Below are 26240 nucleotides of genomic sequence, written 5' to 3' on the forward strand. Positions count from 1 at the left end.
AATCTGGAGGCAATTGCAAGACTGAACGAGGCTAAGGCTAAATTAAGAGACCACTTTTTATCCAGTGAGATAGTGAATCAACATACAAGCTCTCAGAGATTTTATGAAGAGAAAGAACTTGTAGGCACATTTTTGGCATGGTCCATAAAAAAAAAAGCTAACAGAGGTTATCAAGACCATCTTCGATGAGGGACAAGGTATACCGGTCAACCATCCGGAGGATGTGTAAAGGGTGTTTTTAACCCATTATTCAAAAATATATGCTTCCCTCTCTTCCAACTAATGTACAGTTGATTAATCACTTCCTTGATATGTTGAACCTACCAGCGCTAGATGAGGTATCACGGGAGAAACTCGGAACACCTATTTCACCCCTGAAATCAAGGAGGCGATTATGGCTGCATCGCCTGGGAAGTCTTGTGGGGAAGATGGCCTCCTGGCTGAAGTCTATAAAGCTCTTTCAGGGCATGTAGCGGAATTTCTAGTTAGCCTTTTCAATGAAATTCTCAAATCACTTAATCTCCTTGTGCCTAAAAATCTTTTTTTTTAAATGCAACCTTGTTAATGTAACTGGACCTCATATAAAGTGCTCCAGTACTTCTTGGTCGGTTTGAGTTCATGCCTTATAAAAAGGCAAAAATGAAAAAGAATAATTAATACCTCAGTCACAGCGCGAGCAGCAGACGGACACTAATTAAGCCTAATCTGTACTTGGTCCATGCGCCACAGGAAGAAAAGAAATTGACACCTTGCACGCACTGCTGAATTAGAAGGCAGCAAAGTAGAGTGATAATTACACCAAACAAATGGTAAGTAATGAGTGGGCTGAAAGTCCCTTTTTCAGAGTTTTTTATTAGGTACAATAAGTTACCAAGCAACAGCCCATGCACACTGCCTACAAGCTTGACCTAAAAAACTAAACTAAAAAACAGTAGGTGACATTTTGATCTGCCATTTATTGCACCAATGGCTTATTTATACCATTACATCTGTCAAACCCTTCTGGGCGCAGCAATGTATAGAGTTTGGTGGTTATCCAAAAATATGCGATACCCAGAGCCAACAACTGAGCTGAAGCTTTTTATTTTTATTGTGTACTGACAACACAGGAAATTAAATAGTAAAATCTAATGAATGAAAGATTTTTATGAAGTAAACCTTTTCACTTTTGAAATGTGCCCGAGATTCTGAGTTGAGGAATTTTAGTTATTTGTACCACTGTAAATTTGGCTTTACGCATAGTATTGTGATTCAGAGGGTATTTTGCAAAATGTGTCCATTTTGCACTCTAGCTTACATTTGAAGGTCAAAAATAGAAAGAAATACAACAAATTTTCTTCTATTCCGTGTTTCCATACTTCTCCCAACAAAAACAATACCCCATTCTATCATCCTCAACTAGAAAGGCACCAAAACGCAATATGGAAGCATCAAATATTCGCCAAAATTACCAGTTTTGGCAATGTGGTTAGCCATAGAAATTGGGACTCTGCTTGGCCACCGCCCAGAGAAAGCTATGAAACCCTAACTTTTCTGAAAACTAAATATCCAGTGGAGTCTACTTCAGTGTGACTTGCGTGGATCTCACTATATTTTCTTAAACAGAAGGCCTTGCGGACCTCAAACATTCGTTAAAACCATTCATTTTTCTTAGATTCTTGTGAAGGAAAGTTCCATATTCTTTATGTACCGATAGAATTACTACCACTCAGTGTTCCTACACTTTTCCAGATACAAATTGGATCCCACTTGTGTGGCTGGGCCTATCGTCTGTGACGGGAACAGCCAAAACCTGGTACAATTAAGGCAGGGTAACTTTAGTATGGCCCCCATATATTTTTTTTATTTTTTTTACATTAGAGGACCATTTATGAACAGCAAGTGGGAGAGTCAGTAGTATATAGGGATCCCTTGTAAAACTTGTCTAGTGGTTAATTTGTATTACTGGTATTACTGGTATATGTTCCTTACATGATTCCCGTTTTTATTTTTATGAAGAGGCTTTTTACGACTCTCTTTGCAGTATTTTGAAATTAACAAGTTATTAAATCATAAGGGAACCCACATACAAATGTGCATCATTCTTGTTTATTTTAAATCAGAGCAATAGTGGGTCAAATAATTAATGAAAACAAAAGCCCGCTGTATGAAGAATCTCGTTCTTGTAGTGGTTATGTTTTAAGACAGCCCTTTCTTCAAATAGACCGAGATTTTATTACAGGGTGTTAATGCTTCTAATACTAGTTGTGGCATATTTTGAAAACGTTGAATAATTGCATTTTTGCAGGTAATGCTTATGGCCTTCTGCAAGAGGAAACGGAACTAAGGAAAAGGGACGGGCCTCTCCATTTAACCACAGACCAGCTTCAAGAACAGTTGAAAGTAGCAGTCCAAGCAGAGAAACATTTTAAGGTAGGGATAGTGTTTTTTCAATTGTGAGTTACATGTTTCTGCTCTGGGAAGATGCCGAAATCTTTTTAAATAAACATCTTACATTTCAAAAAGCAATGTTTTTCACATCGTTTATTCGCTCGTTAACTTATTTAAAAGAAAATACTGCATAGGCAGCTTAGCTATTTAGATTGCCACATCTGAGTTATGAACAAAGTAAGCATACATGTCTGTCATTTTGATCGAAATTGCATCGGATATGTTAATTTAAAAATTGTCTCATCCGCTTTGTGACAGATGCTAACTATTTTGAGAAACCCAATTTGAGACTTGAATGATTTTAACTTTTTTTATTATAGGTCTTTTTTTTTACAAGTGAAACAGGTTTTATACATTTAAAACCCAAACTCAGTCGCCTTGCTTGAAACTCCTAATATTAGTAAAAGTGCACAGTTATAATTATTGGTTTGAAATTTAGGTCATTGCAGCCGTGCACACAATAGATTGTTAAATTGTCTTTTCTGTAGTTTTCTTGCTGAAGAACACTCCATGTTATTGATGTTGATTGTCGAACCAGGGAACTCGAGAGCACCCGGAAGAGCCTTGTAACAACAAATATTGTCTGTCCTTAGAACTTTTGGAGCTACTCTACTGTGAGCTCTCTGAAGGCCAAGAACCTACTTTTAATCTTTGAGACTCAGTGGTAGCAAAGGTGAGTTGTCAAAGGTTATTTTTTAAGTGTGTTACTGGGTAGAATGCTCAAATAGAATACAAACTAGATTTGCACGAAGTGGAAATAATGACAAGGCAGTGTTATACATTAGTGGGAAATGTTATGATGCTCATTTGTAATGAGAGGTTCAGAGGCTACAAGGTTTCACTCAGCCCAACCATAAGACATCTCACACTTAAATGCGGACAGTCCCATTCTCCAAGAACTGCAGGGAGACTCCAGAAGTATTAAGGTATCTGCTGAAACAAGGGAGCTTTACAAGCAAGTGCTACACAAGTGCAGGGTAGGTTATGAAGGGAAAGAGTGCAGAAAGGCATGTGTAAGTGTTACAAGAGTCTTGCTGTTCATTTGGTTGAGTGGGTGTCACTGGGTTGATGCACATGTTGGGCCTCTCACCACGTGGTCAGTGTTTCTTTCTGGCAGTCACTGGGAAGGGTCTGTTCCTGTGTTATGCCTTGCACAGCAGTGCCTTAATCACTTTGGCCCTTGCACTGCCATGGTCCCCTTGGTTGCTGGGGGCAGCTGTACTGCAGCAAAACATGGTGAAGGGGTGACAGTGGCCATTGACTTGGGATTTTCGATCAGTTGATTTTTCTTCTGAGGTGTATCATGCTGAGCCTGACCAGGTGCTCGACAGTTGTGGTCAGTGCACACATGCAAATTTTGGTGTTGATGGAAGAAAGGGTACCTGAATTGCACACTGAGCAGTGGTTTTCTACTCAGGTAGTTGAGTTCCTCTCTGCTACTCCTGGTGGCAGGCTAACACGACCACATTTTGTTTTCTCTTGATGTTCTAATGTGGTGCAAATCTATAGACTGAGCAGTACTCTTTGCTGCAGACTGTGATCCTAATGGGAGCATTCCGACACTAGGGCCTTGGTTTCTTTAGTGAACAAGACAGTTTCTCATCATATCGACTACTATCTTTAGATCACAGCACAGCAAGTCTTTTTTTTTTTAGTCCATTGAGTCTGGTCCTAATGTGTGTGAGGCCCACCAATCTCCCTGTCCCCATTGCAGTCCTTCCTCTTGCTTAGTGGAGAGATTCTGATGGAAGTAACATTTTAGCAAATATTGTGGCGTTTAGTGCATTTTGCTTAGTGTTCTGTTGGTTTTTATGGCAATGAAATTGCTATAATGTTCTCAGATTTGTGGCTCCGTGATGATGGCAGACACCCCATATTATGACCAGGGTTTGCTTATTTTTCTCAGGCAGTTCTTGGGGCATTCAGGTGTTGTAGCTGTCCTTCCTTCCTCTTCTGCTTTTGCTGACACCAGGGGCTTGGAGTAGGTGTTCAGCACATCCATGCTCAGACAGGAGCCATTTTTTATCAAAATGATGTCTCCTTCCAGGCAACAGACTGCCCTATACAAACTGGTCTGATCCACTAAGGTAAGAAGAGGATCCTTCCCTGTTTATCGGGAACTTGTGGAGTTAATCAATGGTCTGGAATGATGCATACATTGGTGGAGAGGGGGATTATAGAGATGAAACTGTAGCGCCCAGTGACCCTTGATTATGATCGATAGGGATCAGCAGAAAGAGGCACTTAATCGTTTTTGCTGGATAGGAATGACTGAAAGATGAAAAGGCTAACTAGTAGTGGTATTAGATTATAGTTTAATGTGTCGTCAGATGATTAATGTGGCACATCTGCATGTTTGGTTTATTGTGGTAACATGATGTAGATGAATATGTAGCCAACACAACAAGAGCTGGTACGTTACCACCTCCGAATTATATTGGTATCATGTCATGGGGTCCACTCCGGGTGCCTAGCTCCTCTGGGGTGTGCTCATTACAGCAGAACGGGTAGTTCTTAACAGTCAGTGCACACAGACAGCAGTTAGTGCATAATGAAACAAGGTGATTTAAAATTGTCTGCGGGGTACCCACTTCTCAGTGTATTTGACTAATGATACCCTTTGACAAGATTAAAAACAGTGCAAGATGTGTATGGGGATTCTATGCACTCCTTCATCTAAAAATAAGTGTGAGATGCTTCAACTAGTAAGTCTGCCCCAATGGGGCAGAGTAGCTTTCTTCAGGACCTAATTTTGCTTACCCCTGCTCACTAAGACACGCGTTTGTACCATTGTCATTAACTCACAGTTTTGTCAGTAGAGCGAACACTCTTTTTGAGTACTACAACACAACACAGAGAACAGAGCATTCTTATATCCATTTACACCACAGCATTAAAATGGTTCCTCCACAGTTGCGGCTGGTGACGGGATAAAGTGGCAGGGGCAAGGGAAACAAAACAAAAGTAAAACAATATATTTTAAAAAAACTTACCTTGACCGCACCACCGCTCTCCGCTGCACTTCAGGCACGGGCTTCCAGCCTGCCCTGCGGCCAATCCTGTCGCTGCTCAGAGCAGCTTTAGGATTGGCTGAAGCACCCTGGCTGGGTGCCCCAAGGCAAACTGGGAGCGTCTGCCTGCTCCATCCAACGCTGCAACACAGTGCCGGGTTTGAGAGAGTCCTGTGCGCATGTGTTTTGGTGCGGCCTGAGATGGCCGGCCAAACATACATACGGACTGAGGGGGAATGCTGAGCATGCCCCCTCCCTGCCTGTCATCCCCCATGACCCCACCCCTTTAAAAATAAAACGATAATAAACATAGTTTATTATTGTTTAATTCTTAAAGGTTTGAAGCTGCTGCTGCAGGCAGAGGTGCAACGCTCCTCTGCCAAAACGAAGAAGCCGTCCCTGTTCCTCCATTCATTATTTCATATTGATTTGTGTGGGGCACTCATGCCCTAATAGGATTGCATGCAAAAATGAAGAAACCCAGTGTTCCTTTATGCAATTCATGTCATATTGTAGAGTTACCCAGCCAATGGCAGATTGTGGCTCAAAACAATAGTAACATTATAAAAGGCATATGGAAGTCTCGTTCTTAATCATCTCCTTCAAGAGTGTCGATTAATACACCACACTCCTTTGTGTGGAGTAAAAAAGTCAGTGCTTGTTCGACTAAAGGAATCATCTCCTCTTGAGAGGTTCCCCCATGCTTCCTAACCCTCATGCGTGGAGTTGCCTAATAGAGAACAGTAAACGCATAGGGGGTCCTTATGACACCGGCGGTGAGTGTTAATGTGGCGGAATGACCTCCAACAGACTGGCGGTACATACCGCCACATTATGAGATTGCGGGTTGGCTGCAGCCAAGCCGCCACTTCTCCACTCACACCGCCATGACTGTATGAGCAGCCGAGCCAGAGATGTGTGTCTCCAGCCCGGCGCCTGGCATAGTACCGCCGGCGGCATTATGAGCCTGCCTACCGCCATGGTTTTCGTGGCGTTAGCACCGCCACAAAAACCATGTCGGTAAGCCCTACCGGTGACAGGGAATTCCTTCCCTGTCATCAGTAGGCAGCTCTCCCCTCCCCACGAAAACAACACAGGACACACAGACACATTCACACACTCACTCACACATTTATGCACACACTCAGACACACACACAACACCACCCACCCCTTTCCCCTGTCGGAAGCCCGACTTTCCTTGAGCGAGGAGGTCTTCCGGCAGGGAAAGGGAAGGGGCGCTGCTACCGCCAGCAGCACCCTGCCAACAGAACACCGCCAGGCTGTATGAATTGTCATATTACGGCTTGCGGCGTTCTACTGGCGTGGCGTGGAAGTGCTAGTGGTAGCAGCGCCACCGTCCACCACTATGAACATTGCCGGATTTCCGCCCTTCTTTTGGCGGAAGTCTGGCAATGCTCATAATATGGCAGATGGATGGTAGTTGTGGTGGCTGTATTTTGGCGGCAGTCACCGTGGCGGTAGGCAGTTTTTACTGCCGTTGTCAAAACGAGGGCCATACTCTTTTTTTCTAGTAGATCACAGCTTCATCAGGTCCAAATTGGGGGGCTGAGGGGGGGTGAGCCCTGTAGTCACACACTAAAAACAAGTCCTGTTTCATTTGGTATTGCTGCCCACAATCATGAAAGTAAGCTCATAGCATGCTTGGGGTCCCAACTGTCTCCGCATTTACTTAGTCAAGGGTTGTCACCCACCACATCTATTTCGGTCCCCAGGGGCTCTGAATATTGCTTTTCCATCTTTCCTGGAGCGTTAAATACCTTGTGGTCCTGAACGCCGACTCGGCATGGTGTCCCCAGCCATGTAAGAGGACGTTGTCATAGTTTGTTTGTGTCATCCGGGTACACCTACAACGAGAGGTTTATCTCCCTGCCAGTCATATTGAGAGTACTCCTTTTTCCCCATTCCATAAATTAAAACTATTGATGACTCGTGGTGCATGGTGCCAGGCTCATGTTATTCCATCGGGCTGAAAATGAAACGACCACAAACTCACTGTAAGGGGTAAAAGGCTGCTTTAATAGAACAGGTCTGGCAATAAAAACCTTGGCATTATAGCCTCACAAAACTACCCAAACCTCACTAATACAAAAACCATCAACTAACCCCTCCCCCTCCCTCTAAACTGACCCAACCGCCCCACCCTTTGTCCCATCCCCACCTTGCCCCAACCACCCCATTAAACCATCTGTCCTGCAGTCACCTTGTCCAATTACCCTTGACCATTGCAAATTCCCTACCCTCTCCTCTTTCTGAACTACCCCTTCCCCCCCGAAAGGCCAAAAAGCGCATTCCAATAAATACACAATCCATGCCAAACCTGACTATCAGCGGCAATAACATGATAACAACCCCACCCACCCTCAAACTCTAACCCACACTAACTAATACCCTTAAACCATGAACCCATACACCCCACAAAACAACCAAATAGACCTGCCCTGTTAAAACATAGCTACCATAAAACAAGCATACCGAAAAAAGAGGGAAAAAACCCACCCAGTGGAAAAATTTGTACCAAAAGTTCTGACCCAGCAAAAAACTTAGGTAAAATAGAATAAGCTAAAAGGGAGGGCGGGAGGGCACGAAGACCAAAACGCCCACTGGGTGTGACAACGGCCAAAGAGGCCGCCCACACCCAGCCCCTCTCCTTTATACCCCTCCCGACGTCACAACCCCAGTTCCCTCCCAAAACCAATCCCGAGTTGAGTCTGTGGAACGTTCCACCACAGCCCGATAAACCCGGGGGGAGACGTGCAAGCCCTGTGCTCCCCCCAAGTCCCCATCGGGCTGAAAATGAAACGACCACAAACTCACTGTAAGGGGTAAAAGGCCGCTTTAATAGAACAGGTCTGGCAATAAAAACCTTGGCACTATAGCCTCACAAAACTACCCAAACCTCACTAATACAAAAACCATCAACTAACCCCTCCCCCTCCCTCTAAACTGACCCAACCGCCCCACCCTTTGTCCCATCCCCACCTTGCCCCAACCACCCCATTAAACCATCTGTCCTGCAGTCACCTTGTCCAATTACCCTTGACCATTGCAAATTCCCTACCCTCTCCTCTTTCTGAACTACCCCTTCCCCCCCCGAAAGGCCACACAGGGAAACCCGCAGGTGTTTCCCTGCCCCCACCCAAAAAGTATATTATCTATCCCACAAACGTTCACCCAATAACTCAGCAATCAACAACCTCATGTCCAGTAAATAGTGCTCGTTACCCAAAAACGTTAAATGAACACCATCCTGGCGAAACAGATCTACGTCAGAAATTCCAATGTCCTCATGACACAAAACAGAAAACCCTTGAGTTTTACAAAAACTTTTCATCTCCCTGTTAATTTTACCCGTTGCTTTTCTATACCCTTAAAAGAGTGAGCACCCCTCCACACTCTTCTCGGCATCAAACACGACCAAACTATGTGTACCCCCGCCCAACGTTCTTTAATCCGACAGAGATCCATCTTCATGACCTTTATCAATCCGATACCTGACAAAGCTACTAAATCATTTTCCCCCAAGTGCAACACCAATAAATCCGGGCAAATGCCCCTTTCCATTTTCTTGGCCAAAACATATAACAACTCTCCCCATCTCATTCCACTCTTACCTACCCAACTAACCCTTATTCTTGAACTATCTAAACCCAATTGCCTCCCAAAAGGTCTTGATGCTGCTTGCTTCTCCGCCCATCGTACAAATGAGTGTCCCACAATCCATACGACGCACACCTTGTCAGGACCCCCAACACAACCTACAAGAGAAAATATGATCAGTGATGCATCTACAACCTGCAGAACCAGAACTAAAAAGAGAGACCAGAAACATAGGACAGTAAGAGCATAAAGTTAAGCAAAGCAAATAAGAGCATAGGCAGAAAATAGAGAACTTTTAAACACTAGGCAAAGAACGCTATTTAAAAGAACGCACGTACTTCTTAAAACAGCCCGATCTCCACCTACCCATTTGTTTAATCAAATGATCAGATTTACCTTGCTTCCGCGCTTCCGTGGCGGCCCCAATCCTAAATGAATGTGTCCCAAAATTAGAAGGATCCAACCCCAATCTCTTTAATGCCATCCTCAGTACCGCTAAAAGCTGAGAAGCTAATAACCGAGTTCCATCCTGATGAACGAATACATACCTGGAAAAATGCGACCCCAATGCTGCAGAAGAAAACCAGCAGCGCACCGGGCAATCATTAGAATAAACTGCCTTTAAAAACACCTCCTGACCCCTCCCCAGCTGGTCCATTTTTGAAAAAGGTAACCATATAGACACACCCCCATCACCTACCTGAACATTGCTATGAATAAGACCTTCTTTGCCCTTCACCCCTAGAAGCTCTGAAACACGAAAAGCCCCATGAAACAACCATGACATACAAAGTGAAAATAAACCTACCTCCCAATCCGAAAAACATACGCTCTCCAAAACCCTCAACAAAGCCCTCAACGCGCTAAGTGTGATCGGACGCCTACGATCGCACCTCACCCCCCCCTCCCTGGCCCATCCTGCTAAAATCCTCCTACACAACTCCCCGTCAACCGGGTCATAACCCCAAAAATACTTACCGTAAAAAGAAACACCCGATAACTTACCCGATATAATAACTGCCGCCAACCCCCTCTCAATCTGCTGCATCACAAAATTCACTGCATCCTCTTGCCTGTAATAGAGCGTGTCACTGCCTGTAGAACGCCTTACCGCACCCAAATCCAAAAATTCCAACCATGCTTGCCAATAAGCCCTCCTCGTTGACGGAGCTACAGACTGTTGGACCAGCTCTAAAATCCTCAATCTCCTAGGGCCCATAGCTCCGGAGGAATATCAGTCTTCAACTCGTCCGCTCCCGGCGCCAGACCACGGAATCTCTGCCACTGAAACCGAGATAACGCATCAGCTATGTCATTTCTAACACCTGGCACATGACGAGCCTTGAATAAAATGTTGAACTTCAAACACTGCAGCAAAAACATCCTCAACAACTTAAGCACCTTCACATCCTTTGCCTTTTGCTGATTCACCAAATGTACTACAGCCTGATTATCAACATTGAAAACCACTTTTTTGTCAGACAGAAATCTGCCCCAAACTGCCAAAGCTACAACCAGAGGAAAAAATTCAAAAAATGCAATGCTGAACTTCGCCCGCTTCCAACTCACAGGCCATGCCTCCGCCGCCCAATGACCATCCCAAAAAAGGCCAAAACCATGCGCACCAGACGCATCGGAAAAAATCTGAATTTGCCAAAACCAATCGTCGTCATCAACTAGCATCGTCACACCATTGAAATCCTTCAGAAATTCTATCCACATCTTCAAATCCTCCTTTATACCTGCCCGCAAACGGATATGATGATGCGGCAAAAAGGCTCCCCTCATTGCAAAACCAAGCCTGCGGCAGAAAGCTCTGCCAACCCTTACCACTTTACAGGCGAAGTTTAAATGACCCAGCAACGATTGCGCCTGCCGCAATTCCAACTTGGGTCTTCGTATCGCATCCTCTAACAAAGCAATCAATTTTTCCACCTTATCCCGAGGCAACCTCACTTCCATTTTTTCCGAATCCAATTCGATGCCCAAAAAACTGAGACAAGTCGCAGGCCCCTCAGTTTTGTCTCTCGCCAAGGGCACACCCAACATTAACATCAAACTTTCAAAATCATGAAGGGCTCTGCCGCAATCACCCAAACCGGCGACTCCCACAAATAGAAAATCATCCAAATAGTGGGTCACAAAGCCAGCACCTCCGAGAAACACAAAAACCCATTCTACAAATGAACTAAACATCTCAAACAAACTACATGACACCGAGCACCCCATGGGCAGCATCCTGTCAACGAAAATGGCATCATCAAATTGCATGCCTAACAATGAAAAATCATCAGGGTGCACCGGCAATAGCCTGAATGCTGACTCCACATCAGATTTCGCCATCTCCGCGCCCTTACCACACCTCCGAACCAATGAAATAGCGTCATCTATTGAAGCATAATGCACCACTGAATCTTCTCCTGCAATAAAATCATTAACCGAGGCCCCCCGCGGGCCAGGACAAATGATGTATCAATCTAAACTCGCCAGCCTGCTTCTTAGGGACCATCCCCAAAGGAGAAATCATCAGATTTGCCAACGGCCAAGCTAAAAAGGGGCCCACAATCCTGCCCAATTCCACCTCCTTCTTCAATTTCGCTCTCACCACCTCAGGATGCTCCCTCGCTGACCTCAAATTATTGGCCCATCTTCTTAATCTCGGGCCCTGATAGCGCAACCTAAAACCTTCCAAAAAACCACTAAACAAAACTTTGGCCTCTTCCTCAAGATTATAAAATTGTAGCCAATAAGCAACGGCTTCAAAATTAATAGGCGTAGGGCCCTTTTCCCGTAACTTGCTGCGAAGAACCTCTACCTCTGTCGACGCCTCTGGCCTGCGGCCAGTGCCACTGAAAACCTCCAAGACACTGGAAAACTGGATGCTTTCCCCCACAGCTGGAGCAATCATGCCTGAACTTGCACTGCTGTCTATTACAGGTGCCGCTGTTGTAAGACCAGCATGCCCCATTCGCCTGAAACTGCCCTCGGTGCCCAAAACCCACCCCAAATTGGGTGGGACGCCCCTGAAAGGGCTTATACAGCACTGGTAAACCACTCGCCGTATGAGTTGTGGGCGCGTTCCTCGCCGACCTCAACCATTGCATCCACAATTCCTGATCAATTTCACCCCACATCTTAGAAGGGTCCATAGCCTTCCTTGCCCTAAACTCCTCTAAACCAGCCAAAACCACCAAAGTCCATCTGAGCCCTACGAACAACATCCATATACTTCATCAATGCTACGCAAGAATCCTGATGCTTCTCACAATAGACGCTGGCATAAATCAGAAAAGCTGACATCCAGTTCTCAATCGTGGTAGGAACTCTAGGTCTCCTAGCTAGTTCCCACTCCTCCTCTTTCGAACCTTCTTTTGCCTGAACCTCCCGATGAAGCAACTTAAAAACGTCAACGAATTCATCCTTCCAAATCTTTTCCTTCAAACTTGGAGTGAGATGCGCCCCCAAAGGCATCGACACTCCCATATATGGTAACCTTTTAGCCTTAACGCTTCCTCCAATGCCCTCCCCACCCATGTGCTTAGACCCCGACTGTGCTCCATCACCCCCTTCCGCCTTATTTGATGACCCTTCAGACCCCGCACTTACCTCCAACTTACCGACCTCCATAACCACGTTCGCTTGAATTGCAGCATCCACCTTATGACTTATGTCTTTCTCACCCTGCAAATACGATGCCCTTGAACCACCAGAAACCCCACGACCAAAACTCCCACCCTGTGTTACCCCAAAAACACCCAACCCTTCCTCACCTCTGGGAAAACCGCTTGTCGACAATACATGAGACTGCTCTGGCACCTGGCCGCCCTGAACCGCACCAGGCGTCTCTTTCTGAAACTGCTCAGACTGTTTGGAAGGAACTTGAAAGTCCAAATCTTCGTCATAATCAAGCAGATCGTCGCACCACTCATCCCAACCATCCCCAGCGCCCTGGCTAGTAGATGGCTGAGCGTCGCAAACTCTAAATGCATCCCTCGAAGTCAGGCGGACCGCTCCAGATCGCGCCCTCCCTTCTGGCCGGTGTGCTGAAGGCGCTCGGACCTTCACCGGTGTGCTCCGGTCACCAACCATCCGCCCAGATGGCCGATAGACCGCCTTCACCCCCTGCCCGCCCGAAGCAGGAAGCATGTCACACCCAGAGGGTCCCTCACTCCAAATTGCCTGAGAAACATCTAGCTGAACAATTGCCCTGTCCCCTGCACTAGACCCGGAGGTCTCACCCAAAACCCTTCCACTCAGTACACGTCCACTATCATCCACAAATTCAACCTGCTCGCCCAATCTAAAAACAGCCCTTTTATCCAAATGCCCTGACTGCACCTTACCTGACCTTGGACTAAACAACTTACTAATACTCTGACTCCTCCTGTCTACACCCTTCATACCAGCACCAATAAACACATCCAAAACTTGATCCCCAGCACCTTCGGGACCTCTCAATTCCCCTTCTTCCTCATCCGATATTATAACAACTTCATCATCCTCGATCCCGACGGGCGCGGCCATCTTACCGGCCGTTCCCGACTGACTTTCCTCTAAAACCTGGTCATCTGACCAATCAGAGACCAAGGGGGCGGCCATTTTGTGTGCGCCTCCCAAGGCTCTTTCTTCTAATGAGGTGCTCACGCGTTCTCTGCCTGTTTCAACAGGCGGTAGGGCCCTCCGGAGCTTCCGAGCCGATCGCGCATGCGCAAAAACGACCCGCGCCCCCATGCGCCCATAAGTGCGCACCGCACCCACTGCGGCCGCACCCCTACCTCCAGCCGCAACGCGCCTGGATAATGACACTCCCTGCCTACGGGGAAAGCGGCAACCACCTCGCCGCTTCCCCGCGACGCCTGCATCTGAGACCGGCACCACAGAAAGCGGCTCATCAACCCTCTGAGGTGAGCGCGCCACTTTCCTTCCACTTACGCTCTTCGCCTTGAATTTTTTACACTGTTTAACCGGCGAAGTACACGCCGCTACTGCAGCTGACACACCCTCAGCTGACAATCTCTTAGGGCGTTTAATCCCAACCCACGCCTGCTCCAAAACTCCTTCCCTTAGCAAATCTTCTCTACCCTCATCATGGAGCACCTTGAGTGTCTGAACTACTCTATTAGGTTCCATGATACCCAACACCAAAGCTAACAACACACACTAACTCCTCTCGAAAACAGTAAAGCCCGCCTCTAAATTCCAAAACTCACAGAAATAATCCCTGGCACGAAGACCAAAACGCCCACTGGGTGTGACAATGGCCAAAGAGGCCGCCCACACCCAGCCCCTCTCCTTTATACCCCTCCCGACGTCACAACCCCAGTTCCCTCCCAAAACCAATCCCGAATCGAGTCTGTGGAACGTTCCACCACAGCCCGATAAACCCAGGGGGAGACGGGCAAGCCCTGTGCTCCCCCCAAGTCCCCATGGCCGCCCTTAGCTCTCATCCCGTAGGTGCACTGTACCACCCAATTCGTCTGCCAGCAGCCGTATTGGAGGTGCCCTTTCAGCGTTACTCTACAGATGCTGGCAGCCATTCTTCTCAAGAAATTCTAGCATATCGTCGTCCATACTTAAAACAATCATTGCTTATTTTTGTACCATACTGGATTTGCTTATGTACGCTCCAACGTCATCCCACTGTCCACCGCTGCCCGCCTCACCTAATCTGGGCTCGATGGTGCGACTGCAGAGGTCCGATCACCGCTGGCCACGTGCGCGTGATCGTCTCAGCACAGGCTGCTCCCTCTGTGTCACTCCGCAGGCCGGCGGCGCCCCCGCCGCCCCTCCAGTGTGCCCGAGTTGCGCAGCCAACTCCCAAGGGATTCCGCTCATGAACGCATGAGTGTACAGCTATTTATCAGCTCCCCGATGCCGTATATATTATGGATAACCGGGGTATCGCCGCGGAGCTCACCTAGCTCGCGCCTGCCATCTTGGCTGGCAAGCCACGCTCCAAGACCGGACATGACATAACAGGAAAAAGGTTAACTTTGCTTTGGATTGGGAAAATCTGACAGCAAATGCAGGGAATGTGACCGTCTTTGACGGGAATAATTTTTAAGGCTAGATGTGCCTTTTCCTTTGGAATAATAGCTATTCCTTTGGGTGGCCGGTTCGAGAAGAACCTTTTGTTTAACACCCTTTTTTTCTATCTAGCCCAGCACCTTGCACCGACCGTGGGTAAATCCACTAGCCAGCACGGCTGCATGAACCTCGCCGTCTGAGGATGCTACAGGGAGTGCAGAATTATTAGGCAAATTAGTATTTTGACCACATCATCCTCTTTATGCATGTTGTCTTACTCCAAGCTGTATAGGCTCGAAAGCCTACTACCAATTAAGCATATTAGGTGATGTGCATCTCTGTAATGAGAAGGGGTGTGGTCTAATGACATCAACACCCTATATCAGGTGTGCATAATTATTAGGCAACTTCCTTTCCTTTGGCAAAATGGGTCAAAAGAAGGACTTGACAGGCTCAGAAAAGTCAAAAATAGTGAGATATCTTGCAGAGGGATGCAGCACTCTTAAAATTGCAAAGCTTCTGAAGCGTGATCATCGAACAATCAAGCGTTTCATTCAAAATAGTCAACAGGGTCGCAAGAAGCGTGTGGAAAAACCAAGGCGCAAAATAACTGCCTATGAACTGAGAAAAGTCAAGCGTGCAGCTGCCACGATGCCACTTGCCACCAGTTTGGCCATATTTCAGAGCTGCAACATCACTGGAGTGCCCAAAAGCACAAGGTGTGCAATACTCAGAGACATGGCCAAGGTAAGAAAGGCTGAAAGACGACCACCACTGAACAAGACACACAAGCTGAAACGTCAAGACTGGGCCAAGAAATATCTCAAGACTGATTTTTCTAAGGTTTTATGGACTGATGAAATGAGAGTGAGTCTTGATGGGCCAGATGGATGGGCCCGTGGCTGGATTGGTAAAGGGCAGAGAGCTCCAGTCCGACTCAGACGCCAGCAAGGTGGAGGTGGAGTACTGGTTTGGGCTGGTATCATCAAAGATGAGCTTGTGGGGCCTTTTCGGGTTGAGGATGGAGTCAAGCTCAACTCCCAGTCCTACTGCCAGTTCCTGGAAGACACCTTCTTCAAGCAGTGGTACAGGAAGAAGTCTGCATCCTTCAAGAAAAACATGATTTTCATGCAGGACAATGCTCCATCACACGCGTCCAAGTACTCCACAGCGTGGCTGGCAAGAAAGGGTATAAAAGAAGGAAATCTAATGACATGGCCTCCTTGTTCACCTGATCTGAACCCCATTGAGAACCTGTGGTCCATCATCAAATGTGAGATTTACAAGGAGGGAAAACAGTACACCTCTCTGAACAGTGTCTGGGAGGCTGTGGTTGCTGCTGCACGCAATGTTGATGGTGAACAGATCAAAACACTGACAGAATCCATGGATGGCAGGCTTTTGAGTGTCCTTGCAAAGTAAGGTGGCTATATTGGTCACTGATTTGTTTTTGTTTTGTTTTTGAATGTCAGAAATGTATATTTGTGAATGTTGAGATGTTATATTGGTTTCACTGGTAATAATAAATTATTGAAATGGGTATATATTTGTTTTTTGTTAAGTTGCCTAATAATTATGCACAGTAATAGTCACCTGCACACACAGATATCCCCCTAACATAGCTAAAACTAAAAACAAACTAAAATCTACTTCCAAAAATATTCAGTTTTGATATTAATGAGTTTTTTGGGTTCATTGAGAACATGGTTGTTGTTCAATAATAAAATTAATCCTCAAAAATACAACTTGCCTAATAATTCTGCACTCCCTGTAGGTGCTGTCTCCAGTGAGTTCCGCTCAAAGACAGAAAAGTAACAAAGCCAGAAGAGTATATATTACATTCATGCTTTGAAAGGAAGTTTAATAAAATTAAAACACGTCATGTGGCAAGCAGATTATTGAGAAGAAATCATTTCAGTCCTTTACTTCACTGTTCGCCTAAATATCTGCTGTTGTTCACTGAGCATTATGAATATGTTCGCATCTTGCCTCTGTGATTTGAAAGACTTTTTTCTGTAATTTCCCACTGGAAGTCCAAAGGGCTATGTTTATTTGTTAAAAGTGGGCTATTAATGAGCCATTCATTATCCCCGTTTTGATTGCGAAGTGATGTTCAGTACTGCTTTGCCTCACATCTCTACTTCTTTTGCCAACCTCTGCCATCCCACCATGCAGTTATTATGGGAATTACTCGTATATATTTTCCCCTATACAGAATCAGTGCATTTGATTGTTGTACAGTAGCCGTGCAGTTACCACACTTTCTGCTCCGTTTACTGCTGATAGACGCCAGCAAATATTTTGGGGGCCCTTTCTTGTGTAATATAAAGGGTGAGCAGTGGCCTATTCAGCAGTGGCTGATGATATAAATAGTTATTTTCAAAATGGTATTAATAATTTGCTACATCCTGTTATTTGGTTGTTGTGCTTTCTTCCATCCTATGGTTCATCTGCTCTGGTTCGAGCATGGCAGCACACTATACAACTGTGTTCTGTTGTTACTCTTCTGTATGCTTCGGCTAATTATTAACAGGTGAACAACTGCTGCACTGTCTTAGGAAATGCCCAGTTGTTCATTTTAAAAAAATGTTGGGTGGTTACTATCGGAGTGCAGTAACACAGCTGAAGGATCGCTTCTTTACTGACAAGCATATCTAAAAAAAAAAGCTTTCCGACAAACTTTCCGCGCACGTTAGACATTCAGTTCGTGACTCACTACTCTCCTTCACTTGTAAAGAACGTCATCACTTATAAAGGCCAGTGAAATGTTTTCAAAGAAAGGAGCTTCTTTTATATACAAACAATTCTTAAAACACGAACACATAAAGATTTGCAATACTGCAGACACATTTAGCCCCCATGCTGATACTTTTCGATGGCGAAAACAACAGACCTTGCCGCTGAACATGTTATTCTGTCTGTCTGTGCTCCTTGTTACTGTCTCAGTGCCGTCAATGTGAACTGTGGCAGAACCCACAGTGGCTGATCAACACGGTTCAAAACTGTCATAACAGGCCGAGAGCAAGGGTCGGGGCCTGTTAGTGTTTTAAGACTCGGTTTTCTAGAATTACTAAACATTTACGTAAAGGATTAAATTGTGCCTGCAGTATCATTATTGAAGTGTTTGATTTACAGTGGAACTTTTGTCATTGAAGGCTTTAGAAGGAACTCCACTGTCTGGGACAAAGGTTCAGTAAATTAATTGAGCCATACACTATAGATGTAAATGAAGGATCCACCATACCTTTGTGGAACTTTGGTAGTCCATAAAAATATGGTTTACTAGGGTTTTTTTAATGAAAATAACTGAAATTCCTTGTCACGTATCAAGTTGTTATCTAATCTAACTACTGTCAAGTTAAAAATATTTTCTTTGACAGCTTGAATAGACGCCCTGGTCTCTCTATGGTAGTGGCCAGTTTTTTTTACAGTAGCCCTAACACCGTTTGAGTGCAGAAAAGTTTATCGCTTGCCACAGTTCCACTCCCTTGCCGTGTATCCTCCTCAGGCCTTTTTCCACCATATTCTCTAAAGTTATGGCTTCTTGGTGTCAACGATCCTAATAGTTGTATAAAATATCGAATCTGGACGTTCCACTGTGATATTCTCACTCTCTTCAAAATCATGTATCTCATTCGTTTTATTCAAATTTTACCTAAACAGTCTGTGAACATCCCTAGAAAGCTTAAAGATGTTCTCTGTGGATACAAAGGAAAGGCCTCTTTACATCTCTTCTAATGACAGAACATGTTACGATGAGGCTACTTATTTTAATCTTGGTGCCAATATATTTCGCCCTTAGTATTCATACAGGGAGTGCAGAATTATTAGGCAAATGAGTATTTTGACCACATCATCCTCTTTATGCATGTTGTCTTACTCCAAGCTGTATAGGCTCGAAAGCCTACTACCAATTAAGCCTATTAGGTGATGTGCATCTCTGTAATGAGAAGGGGTGTGGTCTAATGACATCAACACCCTATATCAGGTGTGCATAATTATTAGGCAACTTCCTTTCCTTTGGCAAAATGGGTCAAAAGAAGGACTTGACAGGCTCAGAAAAGTCAAAAATAGTGAGATATCTTGCAGAGGGATGCAGCACTCTTAAAATTGCAAAGCTTCTGAAGCGTGATCATCGAACAATCAAGCGTTTCATTCAAAATAGTCAACAGGGTCGCAAGAAGCGTGTGGAAAAACCAAGGCGCAAAATAACTGCCCATGAACTGAGAAAAGTCAAGCGTGCAGCTGCCACAATGCCACTTGCCACCAGTTTGGCCATATTTCAGAGCTGCAACATCACTGGAGTGCCCAAAAGCACAAGGTGTGCAATACTCAGAGACATGGCCAAGGTAAGAAAGGCTGAAAGACGACCACCACTGAACAAGACACACAAGCTGAAACGTCAAGACTGGGCCAAGAAATATCTCAAGACTGATTTTTCTAAGGTTTTATGGACTGATGAAATGAGAGTGAGTCTTGATGGGCCAGATGGATGGGCCCGTGGCTGGATTGGTAAAGGGCAGAGAGCTCCAGTCCGACTCAGACGCCAGCAAGGTGGAGGTGGAGTACTGGTTTGGGCTGGTATCATCAAAGATGAGCTTGTGGGGCCTTTTCGGGTTGAGGATGGAGTCAAGCTCAACTCCCAGTCCTACTGCCAGTTCCTGGAAGACACCTTCTTCAAGCAGTGGTACAGGAAGAAGTCTGCATCCTTCAAGAAAAACATGGTTTTCATGCAGGACAATGCTCCATCACACGCGTCCAAGTACTCCACAGCGTGGCTGGCAAGAAAGGGTATAAAAGAAGGAAATCTAATGACATGGCCTCCTTGTTCACCTGATCTGAACCCCATTGAGAACCTGTGGTCCATCATCAAATGTGAGATTTACAAGGAGGGAAAACAGTACACCTCTCTGAACAGTGTCTGGGAGGCTGTGGTTGCTGCTGCACGCAATGTTGATGGTGAACAGATCAAAACACTGACAGAATCCATGGATGGCAGGCTTTTGAGTGTCCTTGCAAAGAAAGGTGGCTATATTGGTCACTGATTTGTTTTTGTTTTGTTTTTGAATGTCAGAAATGTATATTTGTGAATGTTGAGATGTTATATTGGTTTCACTGGTAATAATAAATAATTGAAATGGGTATATATATTTTTTTGTTAAGTTGCCTAATAATTATGCACAGTAATAGTCACCTGCACACACAGATATCCCCCTAACATAGCTAAAACTAAAAACAAACTAAAAACTAATTCCAAAAATATTCAGCTTTGATATTAATGAGTTTTTTGGGTTCATTGAGAACATGGTTTTATTCAATAATAAAATTAATCCTCAAAAATACAACTTGCCTAATAATTCTGCACTCCCTGTATAGTCATGAGGTGCACCTCCTCTGCCTCTGGATCTTTGGGCGTCCTTCCTCTTACAATCTCTTCTTAAGTGCATGTACTTTGTTATTTCTCATCTTATAGTTAATTAAAACCTTTACATAATATGAGAACACATTGTTAACCAGAATACAATCAGGTTAAAAAGAACCAAGGGCATGCCAAAACATAAGGTCACTTCAGCAAATGTCCTCATTAATACAAGTTTACACAAGGCAAAGTGCTAGTGCAGGGACTCTTCAGAAATTGTCCTGGATGCTATCTAAAAAGCTTATGCGCAGCAGATAAACTGAAGAATAGGACGCCTTTTACCAGAGTAAAACATTTTTTTTTTAAAGTGTAGTTGTGCGCTCATCACTAACGGATTTTCATTAAGTCTCCTTAGTTGAGACAGACGAACACGCGGTTAACCTCCGGTGCATTCAGAGCACGGATGAGAAGGGGAAAGCTTAGAACATGGTTCCTCCATTTGAGTGTTCCACCGCTTTAAATTGTTGTTCCACAGTGATAGTAACTGTTACCAGGCAAGTTATTACTGCTCCTCTTAAGTGGTTTTCAAATTTATGTAGCATTCACATAAGCATAAAAAGAGGACTTTCTCACATGCTGCGAGTCGAACTCTCCCATGTTGTACTACTCCTGTAATGCTTTATTGCAGTTATGTTTATTCAAATTTGATTTTCTTTTTTCAGTCATTTGCTCAGTCACACTGGAAACCTCCTGATACGTATTTCATGCTTTCACCTGTTCAGAGGAGCATGTCGTTTGCATTCGAGGGTGCTTAAACGCTGATATATTATTGCAGTGAAATGCCAAAGTACGCTGCAGGCTACGGGCACCGACAACCGATAGAGGATTTCAGACTTGCTCAGATCAAGGTAGAAATCTCACTCTCAGATGTTGGATCAGTCTCTTCGGCAGTGCATTTTGGTAGATGCAGATCAGATTACTCACATATTAGTTACTTTTGTATTCAAATACATAGTCACACTGCAAAGTTCGTTTTTCATAGGAGAACATTCTAGCAATTCAAGATTTTTCCATGCTTCAATGAAACACCAAACAAAGCATGGTGTGTGAGACCAGCTCAGGCAGCCAATTATCGAGTCCCTTCCTGGTGAAAAGGTGCGTTTTGAAACATCTCAAAGGGTATCTTGCCACAATTAAATGTTATCAATTTAGATTAATTTAGTAACATTTCAGTTATTTTGTGCAGCCAAATAATGTGTCTGTTATTTTCGAAATCTCCTGACGTGTTTCATAGCAATTGTCTTTGTTCCGAGGGAACTAGTCCTTCCATTCTGGTAGAATTTCATGCCACTAACTCTTCTGGGCAATCCCTCTGTCGGCATTCCAGGATGGGGGTGGACAAGTAAATAGAGTATCCCTCACGGGCCTCATGAGGTGAAGCTGGTGACAGAGCCAGACACTCAGTGGAGCCCACCTGTCAGCTGTTCGCCAGACGCCCCCAGTGTGCCCTCCAAAACAATGACCAACATTTCCTCCTGTGTTTTCATGGACTGCTCTCAGACGCACCAACGCACCTGCTCCCTCCTCTGCAGATACATTTATAGGCATGGGCAATATGTCAGGGCCCCCAACTTCCAAGGGGTCCCCAGGGAAAATTTGCTTTTGCTCTTTCGTATTTCTGTTTCCGTGTCTGAACCTTTAAAATATAATTCAGTATTGTTTGGCATCATTGGATTTCAATTAGCAGAAAGTGGATAATACAATTCAAAGTTGTTCCGAACAGAGGCCCCAAAAATATGTCTTGCCTGGGGCCAATAAAATCGTCAAGATGACTCTACTGGTCTGCCCTAGAGGCCACCCATCGGCAGGAACCAAGCACCAATCCATGCAACCCTTCCCCCTGGCCTCAGGCACCTTGATAAAATCAGAAGAAAGCCAGTACTCTCTACCCCCAGTGCTCGTGGCTTCCTGCCGCAGAATAAATCCAGCCTCCAGAAAAGCCGAAGTGAGCGCCCGATGGTGAGAAAACATGGGGAGCATTTCCTTTGAGAACTAGTAGCTGTATAGTAGTAAAAGTGAACGTTTTCGAGAAAAACAGATCACCCTAAAACACAAAATGCTTTTTTTTGCATTGTGTTTGCATTTAATTAGCTGCCCTGCTAGAGCGCTTTCTTAACATTTATTTTAGACATCCAGACAGATCAGTTTGTAACCTGCCTTGATAAAAATAAAAAAATTAGTAAGAAAAGGCCAAAATATTCGAAACATCCTACATTTCGTATCTTAACTAAAAATAATATGCATGCTATGCTATACCTGAAAAGCCGTAACTATATTATATGTGGCATTGCTTCAAGTGCTTAAAGTCTCACTGCAAGGACTGAGAGACACATGGGAGAACAAGTTCAAATTTCACTGAAAAGGAATGGAAGCAAATTCGTTATAGCATTTGAGATCCCACCCTCTAGCTCTCGCTCTCTCCCTCCCCTCCTGTCTTTAATTTTCACTCTCTTATCCTGTCTTTATTTATCTCTCTCTTCCTGTCTTTATTTCTCTCTCTCTTACTCACCTGCCCCCAAGAAGAGCTTTGCTAGATTGGAGACATTTGCTACATTGAAGACAATCTTCTGACTTGACCCCAAGCCCATTGTACCTCTGCATAGCTGTTGCTTTCATGGTTTTGCCGTGCTGTTGTTCATCTAAGCCGCTGCAAGATAACTGTGGTACCCGGTCCCTCAAAGGGTGGAAGGACTGAAGAAGTGGTTTGATCAATATGAGGTATCTTGTTTTTCTCAGAGACAGTTCCTAGATACCTAGAGTCCTTCATTGCATTACACCTAGTACCATTAACCAGGTGCTGTGCTGGGATTCCGCTGTATTGTGCCAAGAAGCTGTGTACGTTTCAAAAACTGTAAATGACACGTTTTCTAGAAATGATGTTGGTAAAAGTATCTGTGCAGAATTTCAGCATTACAAGAACCAATCAGAACATAATTCAGTAATATTCCAAGTAGGCCACCTTCTCCAGCACCATGTGCTTTGGCACAGACCATTTTCATTATCTTAAATATCTGTGATCTCCTGATACAAGGTTGTGTAACCAACTTAAGAATCTGTTAGACTAGCACACACCGATATTTGTGCTCTGAGAAACCCACCCATCATGAATGGGCCATAGAGGAACATAATGCAAGGATCTAACAATCTCATATCTAGTGTAAATTTCATCATCACATGGGGTTGAATTTCTCAAGGACTTTTGCGAAGCTGAATTTGCATAGTAGAGATCGCTTCAGATGTTGCTAGCAACCAACTTCTGCTTGAATTTCTTTTCCATCCTTTCGTGTAAGTCTCATGACAGTTCTTCTCACAAGGTCCGATATTTATGTGTTTGGCCTAGTCCTTCTTTGACATTATGGTCCTCGGATCCCAGCTCTGTTGAAAAGGCCAATTAGGGCACTTATGGAATTTGTTCAGTTTTGTCTATGCTCTGATAACTTTGAATAGTTTTAAGTAGGATTCTATAGCATATTGTACCTGTACTCTCTGATTGCCCTTTCTTCAGTTTCCACCTCCAAACCTTTTGTGATCTGTAGTTAAATAATATTCACTAGTATTCATGAGTACTTGTTTGGACATTAAGCTCTTTATATTTTTCACTTAGTATAGTTGTACTTGTTAATTCTTAGAGGCCCTGGCACGTCCAGTGGACTAATGCTCAAACCCGGCCTGAAGAACTATTGCCAAAGTTTGTCCAGCAAAGGTTTTGACCTCCCTTTGCACACTAATGGATCATGCTATTCTGAGAGATCATGTAAGTGTGTTCTGTCTCTAACATGGGTACAGTAAATTAATAGGAGCAATGTACCTAGACTTGATGTGCTTTTCTGACACTTGGATCTAACAATATGACTCATTCGCCCTGGATGAATTCTTTTCTGGCAACAAGTGAAGCTGGTACATGGCCTAGAATTGTGTAAAGGAAAACCACCGACATCAGTGTTTCATATTGTGAAATATTTTGTTCTGTTTTGATGAAAGATAAATAATTGTCATACTTTTAATCAACTCTCCGTGTGATATTGCTTTCTTTATTGTTTTTTAGAATTTTACACTGGCCACTGTTGATAAACATTTACTGAAATAACGATTGTGAACTACTTATGATTCTTCTCGGGTGACAGTTTTGGAAGAAAACGTGTACCTTATCTATGTCAATGTGCTGATTGGAGAGATTGAACATTTGGAGGAAGGGAAGCGGTGTTTCTGGGCAAATTTAAGTTTCTTGCCTCAAATTTGAGTTCATGATGTGAGGTAGAAAACGTACTGTCAGACAGATGTGTGAGATGAATTTGTGGTTAGTTCTTAAATGTCTTTTTATCAGTCTTGAAATGCTGCAAATTATATTCCAAGCTTTCCAGTAAGCTGTTTGAAGGCCATGAGTTTGCTGTCTATTGGTCTCCAAGCCATTGAGTCATGAGGGATTTGGTCTTTTCAAGTGAGTGCATAAAACAACCAATATGAATCCATCAGTGAGACCACAGAACAATAAAAAACTATTGGATAGCACCAGGAACCCTTTGGGTTATCGACAGCTACTGACTAGCTAAAGGGGGGAAGATGAATGGTATCCTGTGGTGGTGAACTACTTAGTCAGATTACAGTGCTGAAGAAATAGAAGGTCTGACCCTGATTCTAGTAGAACCTGATCAGGGAATTGCATGTGCCAGGAGAAGACACCAGCAAGAGGCTTCATTACAAATCTGTCAGATACACTTTCATCGTCCGCCTCTTGGGCCCTTCGTTATGACATTTTTAAAGAGGAAATCTGGCTGTGGTATAAGTGCCTAAGAATTCTCAGACCTTTTGAGAGACTAATAGTTTCATGTTTTGGGAGTTTGCATAATAGCCCTGCACACTCTCAAGCATACGTATTTACATCTTGGCTACATGGTATCTGGAGACCTGTTGTTTACAGCACATATAATTAGAATTGACTTTGGGTCTGCCCCTTGCTTATGATGGGATGGCTTTGTTGTCTGTCTCAGTTGTCTTCTCTTGATTTTACGATTTTCGGTCCTATCCTGTTTGCTTCTCACAGTAGTCCATTTAAGTGTTCTGATTTTATGAGTTCCATCCTTTCACTGCACCCATAAGAGATCTCATGTTTTTATTTGGCATTCTGCACTGCATAGCAGTGCATGTGCTTCCTTACTTTCCCTTCCTATTTTTCTCTGCCTCCCCCAGTTGTTGTGTCTTTTCACTCCCTCTGCTCCCAGTGTAAATTATTTAAAAAAATTTCTTATTTCTTTATTTTTTGACAGGGCCCACAAGCTACGGGGTGCAGCTCGGGGCCTCTTGCTTCCATTTTGCCAACACTTGTTTACTTTTTCCACATTTTAATTTACTGTTCTAACATCAGTATGTGTAATGTTAGAGGAGTAAATTAAAAGTGGCCACCATGAATCATGCGCCACGGCACATACATCACCACTTGAACATGGGCATCTCCAGCCATCTTTAATAGAAAACCCATCGCAAAGTTATCTTTAATGTGCGCGCTTGTGTTTTAATGCATGCATTCCCATGCTAATGGCAAAAAGCATTGGAAACCAAGAGCTTGGTATTTCAGCGCCGAGACCTATTGCTTTTTTCAGTACTTGTTTTATTCTCTGCTCCTTTCGTGTGTACCAGTGTCCTCTTATACATTCCTGGGTTCCTACATATACCATAGGTTGAATGATGTTTTTTTGACAAATGTGTTTTATTTCATGTATGGTTTCCCAAGCGGAA

The 26240-nt window shown here is 44.1% G+C and overlaps 1 protein-coding gene across 15 annotated transcripts in view; it reads left to right on the plus strand.

Moving 5' to 3' along the window:
• Window positions 1-26240, plus strand: part of TANK (TRAF family member associated NFKB activator) — a 549717-nt gene that overhangs the window by 377975 nt on the left and 145502 nt on the right. For all 15 annotated transcript variants that reach the window (XM_069224232.1, XM_069224234.1, XM_069224233.1 and 12 more), the window contains one exon: window positions 2288-2412. In XM_069224232.1, coding sequence (XP_069080333.1) covers window positions 2288-2412 — 125 coding nt within the window. The remainder of the gene's footprint in view (window positions 1-2287; window positions 2413-26240) is intronic.

Source organism: Pleurodeles waltl, chromosome 3_1 (assembly GCF_031143425.1).
Source record: "Pleurodeles waltl isolate 20211129_DDA chromosome 3_1, aPleWal1.hap1.20221129, whole genome shotgun sequence".
Taxonomy (NCBI): domain Eukaryota; kingdom Metazoa; phylum Chordata; class Amphibia; order Caudata; family Salamandridae; genus Pleurodeles; species Pleurodeles waltl.